General features: G+C 36.4%; 1 protein-coding gene across 1 annotated transcript in view; it reads left to right on the top strand.

Annotated features, from left to right (window-relative positions):
- Positions 1-18012, top strand: part of RAPGEF2 (Rap guanine nucleotide exchange factor (GEF) 2) — a 134053-nt gene that overhangs the window by 72794 nt on the left and 43247 nt on the right. The window contains exon 6 of the mRNA XM_009325162.1: positions 12403-12534. Within this exon, the coding sequence (XP_009323437.1) occupies positions 12403-12534 (132 nt within the window). The remainder of the gene's footprint in view (positions 1-12402; positions 12535-18012) is intronic.

Below are 18012 nucleotides of genomic sequence, written 5' to 3'. Positions count from 1 at the left end.
AGTTAAGCATGCAGAGATAACATGTTTAACATACTAAATGACTAAAATGTCTACCACTTTTATGAAAGTAACCTTCTTAATCTCTTGCATGATGGGGTGTTATAGCAAAGACCATTCTAGCACTGTCATAAATCAGTGGTTAAGATTTGATTCTCCAATTTTCTGGTTATTGCAAGGTGACCTAATGCAGTAGGTGACGTACATGCACACATCCTGGGTCTCTATATCTTGTCTTCTGGTAGGAGGGAGAAAGAAAGATGAACTTCACTAATTGTATTTGTAGAATGGGCTTCAGTAATTGGTCCTAGTATTTCCAGCTGATTTCTGTGCTGCTTATTTTTTCTGTGGCTTGGCAATCTGTGATTTAAAATCTCTTCCTAAATAGGCACTGTTGAAATATTTCATGGTGTCAGTAGAATATATAAGTTGCTACACGAATTGTGTTTTTCAGTATGCTGTTGACCTAAGGCAGGAATATAAGGGATGATTTAAACTCTGTGTGCACACCTGCACAGACACAAATAGATAAATTTCTGGAAGTCACATCTGAATGTCAGCATTTTAAGCAGAATAACATGGTGCTTCAATTCAATGGACGGTGTCTCCCTGCTCAAAAGCAGCCTTGGTTTTAGGAGGCATCATGTAGGGCCTTCTTGTTTTGCTTCGTTGTTGAAGGAAGTTAGGAAACCATTACCTTGTGAATATGTTGTTGTGGACATTTGGAAAAGTTACTTGATTTAAAAAAAAAAAAGGGGGTGGGGCTAATTGAACTTAGCATTTGATATTACAGTTTTGAATAACTGACGCAGACTACAAAGGAAAGCTCTGCAGGTTGTTTCAAAATTAAATGGAAATATTGTTAATGTAAAAGATGGTTCTGTGTTGATTTGTGTAAAAATTTTTAAATGGCTCTGCACAGTGCTCCAGAATTTAGGGAACATCTTTGCACTTAGCTGAAGACTCTTTGAAAAGAAGAAAAATGGTCCTTTACTTTTTCCCTTCCTATGCTCACAGTGAGCATGCACAAGTAGGTCTTTTGCCCAAACTAGTAAATATTTGTAGTAGCTCAAAGAAGTCAGAATCTTGTTCTGTGCGACAGAACAGAAACTATGGGGGTATTAGGAATGCATGATACCGTGTATAATTTTGAGTTTGTGTCAGTGTGAAAAATTTTCATTAATTTTCTTTGGCTACCATAGGGAGGAAAATGTAAATAAAATAATTAGCAAGCAAAGCTGGGGATGTTATAGCAGCATTCACGGCTGTAATATTGCTGTGGCATGAGTACAGTTGCACTTTCAAAACTCATAAAATAATAAAGCTGCTTAACTAGTAGGCATGTTAGTATAGCATTAAAAAATCATAGATAAGGTAAAATCATACTATTTTAAGGTTTTGCAACGTTAGTCATGTATAAAGGGAAATGCTTGTCATTTAAAAATATTTCGAGTTGTCTTCTTGCTGTGCTATTTTTGTTATCCAGAAAAACAGCGAGACATTACATGTATTACTTCATAGTGCAAATATGAAGCCTTTTTGCTTTCTGTACATCAGTCTCAGAAGTATTATCTATAACCTTTCTTTCAAAAATCACCTTATTTTAAAAATATCATCCCAATTTTTAAGCTAAATTATTTGCCTTTTCTTTTTACCAGCCATTTTTAAAAATTTTGTATCATTATTTTGAAATGCTCACTATTATACAATTAAGAATCTCAAATTTTTTTTACTTCATATCAAAGAATGCTACAATCAGAATATTCTTAAAAACAAAGTTGAGCAAGTGCTTTGCTAGCCTCTTGTGTGTTGTGAATATGCATCCTGCAATATTGCATTTCTTCAGGCTTTTTGCATGAGATGAAGCAAAAGTGTGCATCCTTCATTGTCAGACAAGGAAAATAGAGGAAACTTCCATTGTAGAGCAAGCACATGGAAAACAAGTAGTGGCAGTGCATGATTTCTTATTTGGAGCCAGTCATTTGCAGAAGACTGGATATATGTGTTCTTCTCCTATTGCTTAAGTTACTGAAAAGCAAAGTCATTGCATTAGGAAAAAAAAAACCAACCCACTTCTCATGAACTATTCCTTGATACTATAAAGCAAAGATAATCCTTTAGTTAAAACTAAAGGGTGGCATTGACATGGCCACAGCCATCAAACATAAAAAAACAAATTTCTGTTTAATTGCTTATGAATTGTCATGTGTCTATTTAAATTTTCATCAAATTTCTTTCAATTAATTTGGTATTTTATAGAGGTAAGACTCAGTGTACAAATGGAAATCTCCAGGTTTTGCATCTGTGCACAGCAACTCCCTATGCATCTATATCTTTTAAAAATATTTTCCTTGGAAGTGTACAGAATACTTAAGACTTTACTAATCGGCCACCACTAAGAAAATCTAAATGTTATGATGTTAATCATGTTGATTTTTTTTTTAATCTTTTGTCCTCCTTTGGTTAGTCTGCTGCTGAATGATAAGTATATAAAAAAACAGGCTGGCTTCAGATTTTTCTGCTTGGAGGAGTGACATGGATCTGGAAGGGATTTTCTGGGTCACTGCCATTACACATTGTTGCACAGCATGTTCATAACTTTGTCTAGCTTCGGTTTGAAAGCCTTTTCTACTACAGCTCCTGTTGAGCCTGGTTTTGAGAATCTCTGTTGTTCATCAGACAGCAACCTTCTTTCAACTTCCTGCTCATTAGGCTTTGCACCTGCATTGCCTTTTACTGGAAATATTTCTTTTTCCTCCTTCGTATTTCTAGATAGTGATCATACCCCCTCTCAGCTTGGGCTGACTAAGCCATGCTCCTCTTGCACTTTCTCAAATACTAGTTTTTCTCCTTCTGATAATCCTGATAGTCCTCTGAATCCATATATGTGTATGGCTTTAAGTCCATCTTTATTGAAAACATATAGCTGGGAATGCATGCTACATTTCCAAATAAGGTCTCTGCTGGGGCCATGGAGAAGAGCCCAGGACTTCTGTATTTCTGGATGATGCATGCTGTGATCTCATTGGATTCTCCTTCTGCTGCATCACCTTAACAGTTCAGTCACCATCTGATTAGCGAATACCCTGAAACTCTTTTCACAATCATTTCTGACAGATAAGTTCCTAGCTCCTTGTTTTTTGTCTCCAAGTGCATGATCTCGCATCTTCTCATACTGCATTTTATTTTTCTTACTTCAAGTAGGAATCATCCTACTCTCACAGAAGAGTGTCCTGCTCATCCCTTGTACCAAGAGTTTCTCTTTGCACTGTGTTACCAGCAGGTTTTACCAGCACGTTTGTTTCCCCCCTCCTGCTTGGAAAGAGGGGAATTCTAAGATCTTTCCTTTATCTATCGTTTTTCATATCCCATCTTTAAAAAATAAAAATTACTTGGGTAGCCCTTAATTTAAATTCAGTGCTGTAGTTCAGTAGTAAACTGCAGTAGTTCAGATTAAAGAGCTGCAGTTCAAAACTGAGATGTCCCCTCACGAGTGTTTTGAAAAACTTAACCAAGCTTAGTTAGATTGGCTAGAGTGCTGTAATCATGAAATGAAATATTCCATGATCAGGTATAAAACAAAAAAAGCAACACATGCTGTAAGAACGCCCTACTGATGGAGGCTTCAACACTTGAAATGTATACATATCATAGGTCTTTGCTTTAACCATTTAAAATGTGCCCAGGGTAGATGTTTTCACCTTTGGGCTAGACGCTTTACTGGTCTGTAGTGGTTTTCAGTCCTGAGTGGTGCTTTAAAGCTGAAAATAAAATCTGGCTGCAGGTGCCATCAGTTTTACCCCTGCTGGTGTAATTGCTCTTTAGCATCCCCCATGTCCACTTGTTAGACTGCTGTATAAGAAACCTCAAATGGCTCTGTATACGAGGTGTACATGAGCAGCCCCTCACTTAAAATGTTCTATGGGATTTAAAACATCTTGCTTGAAAATGTTTGAATTAATGTTTCCTGTAAACATATGTGCCCACATAAAGTGTTCTTGAACTTTTTTTGCTTTTACATCCTTAGGCATAAATCTTTTGTCTGATTTCCTGTGGAAGCAAAGTTTGTGACCGGGTTCTCTGTTCCTTCCTCTCCCACAGTTACTTGTAACAGGCCAAAGAGTTCAAAATTTAACCTTATAGGTCTCCAAAAGTCCTGAAAGTAGGCCATTTAGTTTCCAGCCCAGCAGTAGTTCTCAGCGTATTAAACACCAAAACAGACCCAAGAGGAAGTATTTAGAAATATCGAACTGTGGGAAAAGCATAGACTGGAACATGCATTATGTTAGCATGAAAATCAGTTATTCCCAAGAGAGATCTCTACAAAGCCAGGCTTTATTAATTTTTTTGTCCTCCACATCTACTGCTATTAAATAATGGGGAGCTTTTACTGAAGTTCAGCGGTTGAGCTCAGTTTTCTACGCTCCTACCCTAGAGATATTTCAGAAGTCAATTGAAATGTCTCAGAATGGTCTTTCCTTCAGCCTAAGCTGCAGTCGTCATTGAGTGCCTATCCCTAGTTGTCACTTTTCGTTATGTAGATTTCCACAATTTGAATTCATTTCCCAATTTTATTCAGTGTTTTGGGGAAGCTGTTAGTTTGTGTGCGGGCGTGGGCTGTGCAGGCTCTGTTAGGGCTCTAAATGCAAGTGCTTGGTGAGGCAGTGGGGTACTACTACCAAGAGTGATGTGATATGTCCCTGTAAACATGCAGACATAATATACTGGAATAGACATTCTGTTTTGCACGCTTTGAACTACTGTTCAAGGATGGGATCTGATCTGAATTGTAGACATTTATAAAACAAACCAAACTGATCAATATAAAGTACCAGGTACTGTTAGTGAAAAAAGAGGAGGAAGGCCTGAAAAGCCTTCATACTCAATTCTGCAAAGTTTCACTTCCACTGCACCGTTTGTGAAAAACTTTAGCAGATAGAAGAACAAAAATCTTTCAGCAATTAAGTGGAAGATACAGGCAGAGACACAGATCTCCTTTTTTGTGAAGGAGATGGAAAAAAAATGTACGCAGTGTCTGAGAAATGGCGTTCTCTGTAAAATCTGCCTATCCCATGCAAATAGCACCGCTTTGTTATTAATGCTAGGTAAGGTAAAATGACTTAAATGTGAGAGGAGAGAGCATGTTTCTCCATGCGGTTGAGGTTGCCAGAGAGTTGTTGGTACTTAAATGTATATCCACAGTCGAAACAGTTATAGAATAGTCTCTTTATTTTGATCCTTGGAGCAGAACTGCTGCTCTAACTTTAAAACCACCACAGATACTGTATCTTAAAAGTACTAAATTATCCGTTGTTGTCCAATGAAGAAGTCACACTTTTACCAGGTATTTTCTGACTGAGACAGACTTCTGAATAAGCTTCTAAATAAAAATATTATGATCTTGCAGATTTGTTGCTGTTCATCTTAAATACGTTATAATGATTTGAGTTCAGAATTTCAAAACCCTCAGAAGAGCTTTGGAAAGTTTAGTATGCTTTAGTTCAGTATGATTTAGTTCAAATCAGTTCTGCATTTTTTTCTTTTTATTTTTGGTTCATGGTCACTGTAAATACCTGCATGATACAATTTTTACTTTTTTTTAAATTTTATTTTACATCATTTGAGCTGTTGCCAAAAATTGGCATTCGTGTTTGCGGAAGGGATATTGCTTATGCCACATTTCCTGAAGAAGGCACTTTTGAATATAAAGTGCTGCATTGAATCTGTGGCACAAATGCTGTCAAAAGAAAAAGCAAATACTAACAGATCTGGTCCTGCAACAGATAAGGTAGTTACATTAAACAAGAATGGGTGTGTGTCAGTGATGCATTTCCTACTTTTCCTTTGAAAGGAGTTGTCCCTGAGAGCTTTTCTCCATTCCCCAGATACCCACTTACGTTTCACCACCTCTGTCCCTCTGCAGAAGTCAATAAACCTTCAAGGCAAAGGACAATTATGTTCACTGCATTAAATGCTCATAGAATTAGCTGCTGAGAGCTATGAGATGCACAGTAAGTCGCAGTCATTGTGTGTTTTGCGAGGGAAACAAAATGAAGTGCCCATGTACTCACTCTGTCTCACTCTCTCTCCAAGACCAGCAGATCATGTTGCATTAGCTTAAACCTCTGAATAGTTTTATGGGGCGCTACCTATAGCAAAGTATCAGTGCAGGAAAATATGAAGAGTTTGCTAGAAAAGATCCTTACAGTGCTTTTTTTTTTTTTTTGCTAGAGGTGTTCTGTGTGGGCTTTGTACATAAACAACTGCTTAACAGCAGTAGTACCCAAATGGAATATTTTCAGAACATGAGTTGTCTTGTGTTGTACTCAAGATGAAGAACATTTTTAAGAGTAGGTCTTCATGAAGTTTGAGCCACACAGTTTCACGTAAAGATGTCTATTTGAAGAAAATTTGGAGATTCAAAATACATGAGATACTATTGGGTTAGGGTATAAAGTGAATGATATACAGAAGACATAATTCAAGTCAGCAGGTTTTTATTTAACTCCCACTGAAGTTTTCAGAGAAAATACATACAAACTTCTTAATATTTTCCATCCCACCCCTAAGTACAAGGAAATCCTGCTTCCATGGGAATTGCATCCTAATTTGAACTGTATATAGCTTAAAATTTTATTTTAAATTTAACTCTGCACTGGACATGTCAGCCTGCATCGTGTCCGTAGACAGAATCAATAGAAATTACTTTATTATTCTGTAATTACTTACATTGACTGCTGTGTTTTAAATCACTGAACCATAAAAATGTTTTCCTTGATGTCTGTCTTGGTTAGTGAAAGAATTATGTTGAAATAGCATGTTGATGAATACCCACCATTAATAGAAGTATTTCTTCCTTTAGTCATTGAATATCATAAATCTGGGTATATCCTTAAAACGCATACAACAGACTTACAAAAATTTAATATAAAAATGAACATCCACATAAAATAGTGAATTAAAATGTTACTGAATTGATAGGATACTGAAGAATACTGGGTTGGTGATCTAGACTCTTGTAGTGCAATAAACATTTTAAAATTTCTCTCTTGGTGGGGAAAAAAAATGGGAAAGACTAAGGCATAGTATTTACTTTATTTGGCTGCTGTTGCCCTTCCTTTATGAAAAGATACAGAATACCAAAATAACTTTGTAATTCACTTATTTAGATTTGTGGGAGCAAATTCATCATCTATAAAAGAAATAAATTACTTTTTTTTTATTATGGTGGCTTTTACTATATTATTTTATTAGTAAAGAGGCACTATAGAATAAGTGCTGAGATGCATGTGTTCAGAGGCTGAAGAATCAGTGTTTGCTTGTTTCTTTAATTTCAGAAAGTGGAAATAGTTTATAAAGGTGATATTTTGTGTTGGTTTATGTCTACCGTACTTGCTTGGCCTATCTCAGTGGCACCTAATTACCTATAGGATCATTCATTGGGAATTGCATAACAGAATGTTACACCTTTGCTCTCTTAAATTCCACCTTTCTGCAGATGTACTTCGGTCACTTTGCAGGCTTTATAAATCTTTCATAAAGTGCTGAACGGCCTTCAGTAGAAGACCTTGTTTATAAAATGCTTACTGATATGTTTGCTGTAAAATGAAAGGTAATTTGGAGCTCTCCAACCAGCATTCCTCTTGTATTTTAGAATTATATTTGTGTGTTTATCTTTCCCATTGGTGCACTTACACTTGTTGTTTTCACATATAACTGCATTTATAAAAAATAAACCCCAAATCAAACCAAAAACCAAACAAAAAAAAAACAACCCACAACAAAACCCCAGAGGAATACTATTTAAATTAAGAAAGGATTTTTGTATCATTTCACTCATATTTTGCTGTTTTCATACCTTTTAATGATATAGCTGAAGATTTTAATTTCTTGTCTAGTAAATATTCTGAAAATATATTAGATTTAAAAAACCAAACAAACAACAAACTGTATTAGTAGGATGAGCCCAATGATTTCTTTAGTAGAAGTTGCATGGAATGCAGCAGAGCTCAAGCATTTGGCCAAGAGACTAAGAAAGAGGAGAAGCCCAGCACAGTCCCAGAAGTAGCGTATTCATTGCCTTTTGTTATACAGAAAGGCACGCTGTAGGGTAGGAGAAAATCATGATGTTCTTAAAATAGGAGGAACATACTCAAAGCAAAGTAATTGTTAGCTTTGCATAAAGCGGTGACTCACTTTGAGGGTGGAAGTAATAAAATGCTGCTTTTAAGATAGGAAGATGTGATAGGGTTTAAGGTATTGTACAGTTCAAAATGGAGGTACCTCTTTGTCCTTAAGATAGTTTCACATAATTGTTTAAGTTTTCATTTGTTTTATGGTTTTCAAGAAGTAAAAGCACAGAGTTCCCGGATGTACTGTTTTTCCTCTGGTTTCTTTACATGTGTGTAAACTGTTTAAATGTGTGTGTGTGTGTATGCATGCATGCACACTTATTATATTTATAAAATACTGGTTTGACCTCTGTCAAATTAAGATTAGGGCTTTGGTGTTAACTACTTTATGGGTTCATGTTTTGTATTAAAAACTTTTTTTTTCCCCTCTTACGTCATTCTTCATTGATTCTATGCATATGTAGCCTTAATATTTTCTCACTTATGAAGTTTGTCCTGAAAATAGGTTATGAAGACAGTTATCTGACCCTTTTAATGACTATTGTTTAATGTAGTGTAATGAAACTATATTTACTTAAGAATGACTCATGAATTTATTTTTCTAAATTACCCTGCCATGTTTTTACTCTCTCTGCTAGTTCATTCTGATGCTGCGACTCCCAAGTGTTCAGTAACAAAGTTAAGAAATATTGTAGTTTCTGGCTTCAGCAAAGCTGTAGTTTAGTGTCGTCACAGAAGTGCTTGTTATGTAAAATATACAAGTAGCTTTTGTTCCTTATTACTTTGAATGACTCCTTAAAACTAGCCATCATTTAATGAAAATGCAAAACAAGATAAAAATGTCTCTTTGGTTGTAATGCCATTTGTGGTGTCTTTAGTTTGTAATAGCTGATGTTACTGAGGCAAAGGGTATGTCCTTAGACTTTCTCATATTGCTGCTGGAGGATAAGGCGTGTGTTACATATCTAGCCTGTACACGCTTTAAAACATTACATGAAAACCTTTATTTTTACTGTGATACTAAAGTCAGTACTAAACTGTTGAATGAAATGATAGCTGAATACAAGCACTGAGTGCTTAAAAATTTCATAATAGTGTCATATTCAGTAGCGCAGCAAATATACCTGTTGTAGTGAAGTTAACTGTCTTATGTTTCCCAAAAGCAGAATTGATGTTCCCAGCCATTTTCTTCACTGGCTATAATAGCAGTTTCATGATGTTGTTTTCTAATCATGTTCCACTGCAAGTAAGAAATTAGATGTAAATACCCTGCTTTGGGCCAGACAACTTTGTGCTGGTTGCTGGCACCACTGAGGTTGTTGAACAATGCATTTCATTCTTCTCTGCTTACTGAAACCGTTTACCAAACATTGTGTGCCAGGAGTGACAGGTTGTAGCCTCTTACATAGAAGACTTCAGCACGTGTCCTTTTTCGTTGTCATCGGCGCTTTACTTTTCTCCCCACTGTGTACAACTCTGTACGTTAAATATTTTAAATAGCAGTATGTGACTAAGAAATGCATGTATTTCTCACACGCACTTTTCACTGAACTCACAATTTAAATGTTTCAGCTTATTTAATTTTTTTCTTCCCCCCCCCTCCCCCCACAACTTCTCACCGTAACTTATTTGGGACTAGGGCAGTCGAAGTGCTGCTTTTGGGCATGTAGTACAGAGAGTTAGTATTCTTCAAAGATGTAAGCATGTGCTTTCTGCTTGTGAATAGCTCTATTTGATTAGGATCAAAGTGACTAGTTAAGTTGCCTTAAGTAAAATGCCTGCTTCTGGTCTTCTGCTGTCACCACTTGGCAAGTCCAGCTCATGCAGCATGGCTTTGACTTGAGTTATTCCAAAACCAGTAATCACCAAACATTCAGCTGATTGTTTACAGCCAAAAAAAAAATCAAAAGTCTTGCTTTTATTTGCAATGTGTTTCATCAGTTATTGTGGAATCCCTTGCCTCTTCCTATTGCCTGTGTGGTAACAAAACATAAATCCTTGCTGTTCATTTAAACTAAGTGCAGTCATTACATTAAACATAGCTTGATTTCATTTGTAACATACTAACTGGATTTGCTTTGATGTAAGGTTCTTAAGAATTGTTATTGCACTGATAAAAAAAAATGCAATTGTTAATGCATAGAGATATTTGCAGGGCATTATGAAAAATTAAACACGTTTGGCTGGGCACAAGACTGTGTTGACATGCACCTCCCTATGGAGTTAATATTTATTTGGGATTGAAATAGTTATTACTTTAGAAAATGTAAAACTCTCAGATACTATATCTTTGTAAGTTACCATTAAATGTGCAAATCTTAGGTGATTTGTGCATGTATCTTAAAAAACCATGTAGGATTTCTACTTGGAAATAAACCTGGACTGCTTTGATTCTAAGAGATTGTACTTTTAGGAATAGTCATCGACACATTGCAAAAGCTGTGGTGGTTCATTTACTGTACATTCTACCTATGGAATGTATACTTATTTGTAGAATGGCTCGGATCATGATAAAAAAATGGATATAGTGGCCTGAATATCAGTATATACTGTTCAGTTTTGTGATAATTCAAACTTAAAGATTAAAAAGGGAAGTAACAGAGACAACAGATAGCTAATGCACTCCTTATGCCAGAAGAGGAAAATACAGCATTATCATCACCAGTGGTGAACATAACTAGATTTTTCTGGAGGCAGCATCCATGGCTGTATGTATTAGAATATTGCTTTTGTTAATTGCCCTTTCTTTGTTGATTGATATATGAAGATCTACTCTAGCTCTTGGCTTACTGAAGCTTTTTAGGATTATTAATGTCTGGTTCCTGGTTTTAGCCCCTCTTTCAGGTAAAATATTAAGAAAAATTGTTTAAAATGTAGCCATTTTTGCTATCACTGGTGCAGTCATGCTGTATAAGGAAGAAATCCTTTTCAGGTGTATTAGAATAGGAAATGCCAGTCAGTCTAAATAAGACTAAGGCTTCCAGTTGTCTCTGCTTTCACCACAAATCCTAAAGCCAAGGTTCTTCCAGGGCATGTTCCATAAACAGACTTAAACCAGGCAAACAGCAGTAAAATCATTCAGTACCTTTAGCTGTATGGAGCTAGTAATTTTCTCAAGCACACTCTCTTGTGACTTGCAGATGACTTTTTTTCATAATCTTTTATACTGATCGACTTACTATATCTTAATGCTGAATGAGCTCTTATTTTCATTTCCATCCAGGGAGAATGGTAATAGTGCCAAGGTAGCATTCATAACTGGCATGGGTGGACACACTGCGTATGACATTCTTGGTACAAACACACCTCCGTAGAGAGTATCTGTGTTCTCTGAGTTGAAACAAACAAACAAAAAATTAATGAGCAAAGGTTTTTTGAAGTTATTGAAGCATTTATTGCATACCAAATTTGATACATTAACATACTTTTATTAACTCGCAGAGGGATGCCTGCTTCTTGGGGAGAGGGGTAATTTGCCCCCGAATAGCATTTAAATATTTCTTCAGACAGCAACTATTTTACTTACTCAAAGGTCACTTTCTGCAGTCAGCAATGTTTACAGTGCTTACAGATTTTTCATGGGAGCTGTGTGCATAAAGCAATAGTAAAAATATATGTCACAAATCTTGGTGGATGATTGTTAAATGACCAAATATACTGTCTCGATTTGTTCTTCAGCACCGCGTGTGAGCAAACTCATTTCAGGATTGTAGCTCTTTACAGTTGTGTCAGTCTTCCCACATTTCCTATTTGCCATCATATTATTTGGCTCAAAGTATAACAGATAGCTCAGTGGCTTGGATTTTACTTGTCTCTAATGTACTTTGTCAATTTCAGAAGCAAAACAGCCAAATCCAGAGCAGTGCTTGGTTTTTTTAAAGTATGTGACTTCACTCGCTGTTAATCCCCATTCTACAGGAAACCATTGATATTGAAACTAGCACAATACTTATATGTGCTTTAATTCTGTCCAAACCCCATAGCAAGATACTGAAGAGTTTCAGCATAAGGGTTATTTCTTCACTGGTGTTTGTCCTCAGATATATGTTTTTTTTAAATCTCTTATTTGCAGCAATTTGGTGGTATTTTGCTGACCTCTGCATGAATTTAAAAAATTGCAAAACTCAAACTTTTATGCTGCATTCTCAAGCCCCAGTGGTATTCTTAATACACTCAGTACTGGCAGAGAGTAAAGTGTGACATAATGATTTGAATTCATTTTGCTGTGTATCTACCTCAAATTGTAATGATGCTTTTTCTGCTCCACCTATAGCTTCCTGCAGATTTCACAAAGCTGCACCTTACTGACAGTCTCCACCCACAGGTGACCCACGTTTCATCTAGTCACTCAGGATGTAGCATCACTAGTGATTCAGGAAGCAGCAGCCTTTCTGATATCTACCAGGTAAGACTGGAATGGATGCTGATGGGAGGTGCAATTGCCAACAGTTTTGACGTTAACAGCTGAACACCAGTGCTATTGCATATTGTCAGGTTTTGTCTGAAGCAGCACTCAATAGATTTCAAAAAACTAGTTCTTGTTTGAATCGTAATAATTTCAGGGTTTTATCTGCTGCATACTAGATCTGATGTTCGTGAAAGCTCAGCAAGTAATGTGCAGCACAGCGACATGAGGTGTGTTCCCTTAGTTTGTCAGGATCCGAGTCAGCAATGTAGAGGTGTAGTGTTTGGCAACATTTTAGGATTGTGCTTCATTAGTTTTGTTTGTAATTTGTGATTTTGGGGGAGGAAATGTTCCTGAACTTCAGCATGGAGAGCCAGTGTGGCCTCTCCAGCAGAGGTCCCTGGTGGGACCGGAGGTAAAGGGGTTTTGTTCCTGTCTCCAGCACTTCACCTCATCTTTCTGTCTGTCTGATCTGCCATGTGTAAAACGACAGCTGTGACGTTTAGTGCTAGAAGACTAGACTTTGAGATCTCATGATGAAAAGTGCATGTGAGCTGGGCGTTATGATTAAAAGCTGGATCAGAATTTCAAAACTATAGATTTAGGACCTTGTAATGCGAGGGCTTTTTCTTCTTCTTGATGCTGTATTTTACAGTTCTTAGAGGAATTGGCTTCAAAATCTAGAACACATTCAGTGGTAGTGAGAAAGAAATATGCGGTGAGCAGCCTGTGCTGGCCTGACTTGAGGGGCATATTCCAGTTTCCCTACCCTGTAGAGACCTGGTGCCAGCACCTCGGTACTTCCTCCTTTTCTGGCTGTCCTGGGAAAGATGGAGAGGTTGAACTGGTGAAACTTTTAAAGTTGTTATACTTCTGGGGGCGCTTCTTGTCATAAAGATCTATTATCTTCATTTGGAGCAGCTTGAGTTTGGAGAGATTTACTGTGAAAACTGATCCAGTGGGTCCCTAGAACGCTTTGGGGTGTGCGTGCTTCCTCTAAATAGAAATTAGGAAAAAGATCCGAAATAAAAGCTATAGATCCTTCATTTGAGGTTTACAGTTCCTGCAGTGTCAAAGAGGAGGATTTGTCCTTGTGATAAGAAACTAGAGCAATTTGTTATTCTGAAAAAAAAAAAATGAATCAAATCTAATCAAAATGTTGTTCTATCAAAACAATCGTAAAATATTTAACGAGACCAGTTCTACGTGAAGTACTGTTTACTAGAAGAGGAATAATGTTTGTTTGGGATGCTTTTAAAAATGCAAATGTAGCCATTTAAACAATGGGAAAAGCATCATCTATACAAATACATACAAGTTCAGTTGTGAGCATAGTTGTAGCATGTAGTCTGCTTCAAGTGAATAAGCTTGTAGGCTTTTCTGTGGGAGAAGATAGGCTATAAAAAGGTCCCAGTTCAATTTAGATAGTAATTGCAATAATGCAAAGGTTTATTTTTGTGAAAAATGTCAAAGTAACTTCAGGCATGGCATATGCCAGTCAAGTATGTTTATCAGAATTTCTTCTGAAAGAGGATTACTTCGAGACAGGATTTAGGTTTATGCTGTGAGGGTGAAGAAGATGTAAAATTGGCTTTGTTCTTCAAGTCTTCTATAGATTTTCATACCTTTCATTCCAAAGATTTTACATTTTAACATAAAAATAACAAGTACCTCTAGAGACACAGTTGTAGGTGGCATTTAGTTATAGTCATACAGTTACTCTCTAGAGAAGTTGGAAGTAAATTTTTGCAGAGTTTCAGCAAAACTTTTATAACTGTGGAAAGGATCCCTGAATTTCTGGGAAATTAAAAAAAAATACTGTACAGAAGCTTCAGAGAAATACATCCTTCTGTAGTCACCAACCTGGTGTATGACTCCCATAATAAGTTTTGTTTGCAATAATGGAATCAACGGGATGGTTGGTGTTTGAAGAGAGTTAATGGTTTTGTGAAGTATTTACATAGGGAACATTTACTTTTTTAATATTCTTTTCAATTTAATGTAAAAAAATAATTGAGGATACCTTGTCATTCTTGGTGATCTTAAAAAAATACTACCTGGTTTCTTAAATAAATCTACAGTTAATACCTCATTTAAAGATGTCTTGGCACAGATGCATTGCCAACTGTGTAATTGTACAGTGTCACAGTAATTATTAAAAAGACCTATTTCTATCAACATCGAGAAATATGAGCGTGTATTGTGGAATGTAGCCCCATGTTTTTATGTTAATACACATACTTGAAGACACATTTATTAAAAAAATGAATTGATAAGTTGAGGTGTGGAAACTGATAAAGTTCTTAAATTATTGAATTTAACTTTATGGTACCGAGTATTGTTTGATTTAATGATTTCTCATATTGTGATAAATCGTTAATTTCTTACCTCAGTTTTAGTTGTAAAGGAATGTAATGTAACAATGTTAGGTTAAAGTACTGCCAAAAAACCACCACAACAAAACAAAACGGCTGTAATTTCAGTTCTCTAGGGTCAAGTCAAGGATTAAATAAACAGAAATACTTTTTGAAACTGAGATTGGATCAGTCATTCTCTCTCAATTATTTGCCTTTTAATTCTCTCCCAAGTGTTTATTCAAAAACAGTAAACCATAACCAAATCATCTACACACTATTTTTTTACTTCAATTTTAATAGGTCTTAGGCAAAGCTCAGTATCGTTGTTCCTCTGATTCTTATGTTTTGTATATAATGTCATTTTTCTGTTCAGTAGAATGGACTTCTGTTCATTATGCCTAAGAAGAAAGGAATGATTTAGAAAGATTGCCATCTTATCTTTCAATTGATAAATAAAAAATGTTTTCTTTTTTCAATTATTCTATTAATTAGATCTTTACTTTTGAAATCTAAGTTAATGATATGTCAAGTTCTGCATCCTAGTAAGTTTTAGTTCTGTAGCCTTAAGAGCAGCTGTTTGCAGTGAAAATACGTTCATGGCCTTTTAAGATTTTTTTGAATAAATCATGAAGCTGAATCTTCAGATGCTTTCAGCATTGAGCTGAGAATATTTCCTTTTAAATATTAATGCTGTAACTAAATTTGTTTGTCAAATGTTGCACATGAAAGAACTTCTTTTAGGATAAGTAGTACTTGCCAAAATAAAATAAATAATCCTTTGTGTTTACTCCACCCAAGTCTCAAAAATATTTCAGATGCCAATCAGTAAGGTCCTTAAATGTTGTTACTTTTATTTTAGGAAATAAGTTCGTAAAGTGAGTAACTCTGTAATACGGCTGGAGAGGAAGGGGATGCTGAATGTTAATAGATTGTGTGCGGGCTTGTATTTGCCAAGAACAATATTTGTGTTGATTTGGCAAAGCAAATGGTTCACTGCTGCTTCTCATGTATGGCTGCTCACTCCTGTTTCTCGTGCTTAGTTAAGGCTTCCTGTATGGAAGCATATACCTGTTCCTATATGCTCCTAAATGCTTCCTGTACCTGTCACGTATATTACCAGATGATGGTCCCATTTTGAGAGTGAGGAGACTTAAGCCCGTGGGAGCGTGTTATTCCCCTTCCCTGTTTTGGGAAGACGTTGTGTTGGCTCAGCTCTTTCCTCTGCCAGCCTTTCTTTGCCTTATCCTGTCCTCAGCCCGGTGGCTTCCTGCCGGCCCTACGTGCCCTCTGGTGTCTGCCCAGATACTCCCGGCGGTACAGGAAACCGGGAACATCCTTTCCGAGACCCTCCCAGGATGTGTGTATTGCTTGGAAATTTTCAAGATGTCAACTTTGTTTTCTCATGAGTCTGATACAGTAACTCTTAGAAGAAAGGTCCACCTTCCAGAAAGTCTTCCTGAGAGAGCCCAAACCTTTATCTCTCAAACCAGAGAGTCCATTCAGCCTGCCCTTAAGTCCCTGTATGCAAAATAAAGAGGTTTTACCTTAAGATTGTCAGTCTTTCTGACTGTATCAGCTTCTGCAGTGCAGGGCTCTGGGTAATGCAAGGACATCTGAAACGGCTCAGGTAAACTAGGTAGGTCCTACTGAACTCCCCCCCCGCCCCAGCAGTTTCGGCTAAGTCCTGTGCAGTACCTTATCACTCTTGGTGAGTTTGGGTCCTCTAATCTGCTCTGCAATTAATAGCCTAGGAGTAACTTTCGGAGTCCTTGTTCTGTATGCCTGTGGTCTCAGCAAATGTTGCTCCATTTTGAAAAAAATGGGTGTGCGTTGTCTGGATTATTACATTTTCCGTCTCTAGGGAGGGATAGTGCTCAGGCTGACTCTTGTGACAGATGTGGGCTGCTGTGTTGTAAATTTTGTGGTAGATAATGGAAGAATAAATATGAAGAGAAAGCAGTAAAAATCTTAGGCTGAAGGAGTTTTAAGGTATTTCATGGTCATTTGCACTCATGTTAGAGTATGAAAAATAATTTTACTACCATAGATTTATGTATGATTTGTGTGCATATAATAGTTATAATTGATTGTTATATACATATAATTCTTTAACAAACAAATACATATTATAGTTACATGGATTGAATTTCATAGCAATTTATTTATATTGTAAACTTTTGCCCAGTGAGTTGAAACCTAATGTAAAACAAAACCCCAGCCATGTTTTGTCTCTGTGGAAAAGCTGGATCCAATGTGCCTATATGATGACAGGAGGAAATCTTTCAAGCTAATGGAACTTTTTGCAAGTGATTTCATGAGTGGTGTAGTGCCAGGGTTTTTGGTGTTTTGTATCAGCTTATAAACTATGAAGTAAAAAACGAATGTTTTCACTAATAAACATTCTTAATTTCTTTTTTTTAGTTTATTTTTTAGCCCTTAAACTACAATGATTGAAAAATAAGGTGGGGGTTGCTTTTTTGAGCTGAGCTTGGCTGCCGCCTTTGTTAGCTTCATGGACTTGAAGGACTGCAGCAGACAATGAACATATTTCTGGTTTGTGCAACAAGTGTCTTCTATGCCTTTTTTGATTTTTTATTTTTCCCAGTATTTTTCTTTTGCATGTTTGGAGATTTTGGATTGTTGATTTAGGTGGTGACGTTAGTCACAAAGGGGATTTATTATTCAAAACGATGCATTTTTTTTCTTAATGTTTCCTAAAGAAAGTGGTTAAAATAAAAATAAAAAAAAGTCTAGGCTAAAATATTCTGTTAAAATACTAGGAAATCAGTGGTTTCCTAGTGGAAAAACTAATGTTTTCTGTTTTAAGGGTTTTCTATTTGTTTATACTATTTCTTTATACTGGTAAGATCAGCTGGAAGCTTTTTCCCCAAACCAGCACAGAAAAGAAAACTGTGAAGGCCACCTAAAACAGAGCCAGTCGTCTTGTAAGCAGTTCTCCAAGTCTTCCCGCTTTCTTTCCCATAGTAAAGCTGCTATGTGTGTGCAGGCGTGTGTGATGAAGCAGTTATAATACAGGAGGGAGAGTTACTTGATTGTAAAGGTATAGATCTGTTGGATAAGCTAACATCCCCCTTGGCCTCTTCTGATCTTTTTCTCAACA

This window comes from Pygoscelis adeliae, unplaced genomic scaffold (genome assembly GCF_000699105.1).
Source record: "Pygoscelis adeliae isolate BGI_AS28 unplaced genomic scaffold, ASM69910v1 Scaffold170, whole genome shotgun sequence".
In the NCBI taxonomy this organism is placed as follows: Eukaryota; Metazoa; Chordata; class Aves; order Sphenisciformes; family Spheniscidae; genus Pygoscelis; species Pygoscelis adeliae.
The sequence above is the reverse complement of the archived record's forward strand: the minus strand, read 5'-3'. Positions and strand labels throughout refer to the sequence as shown.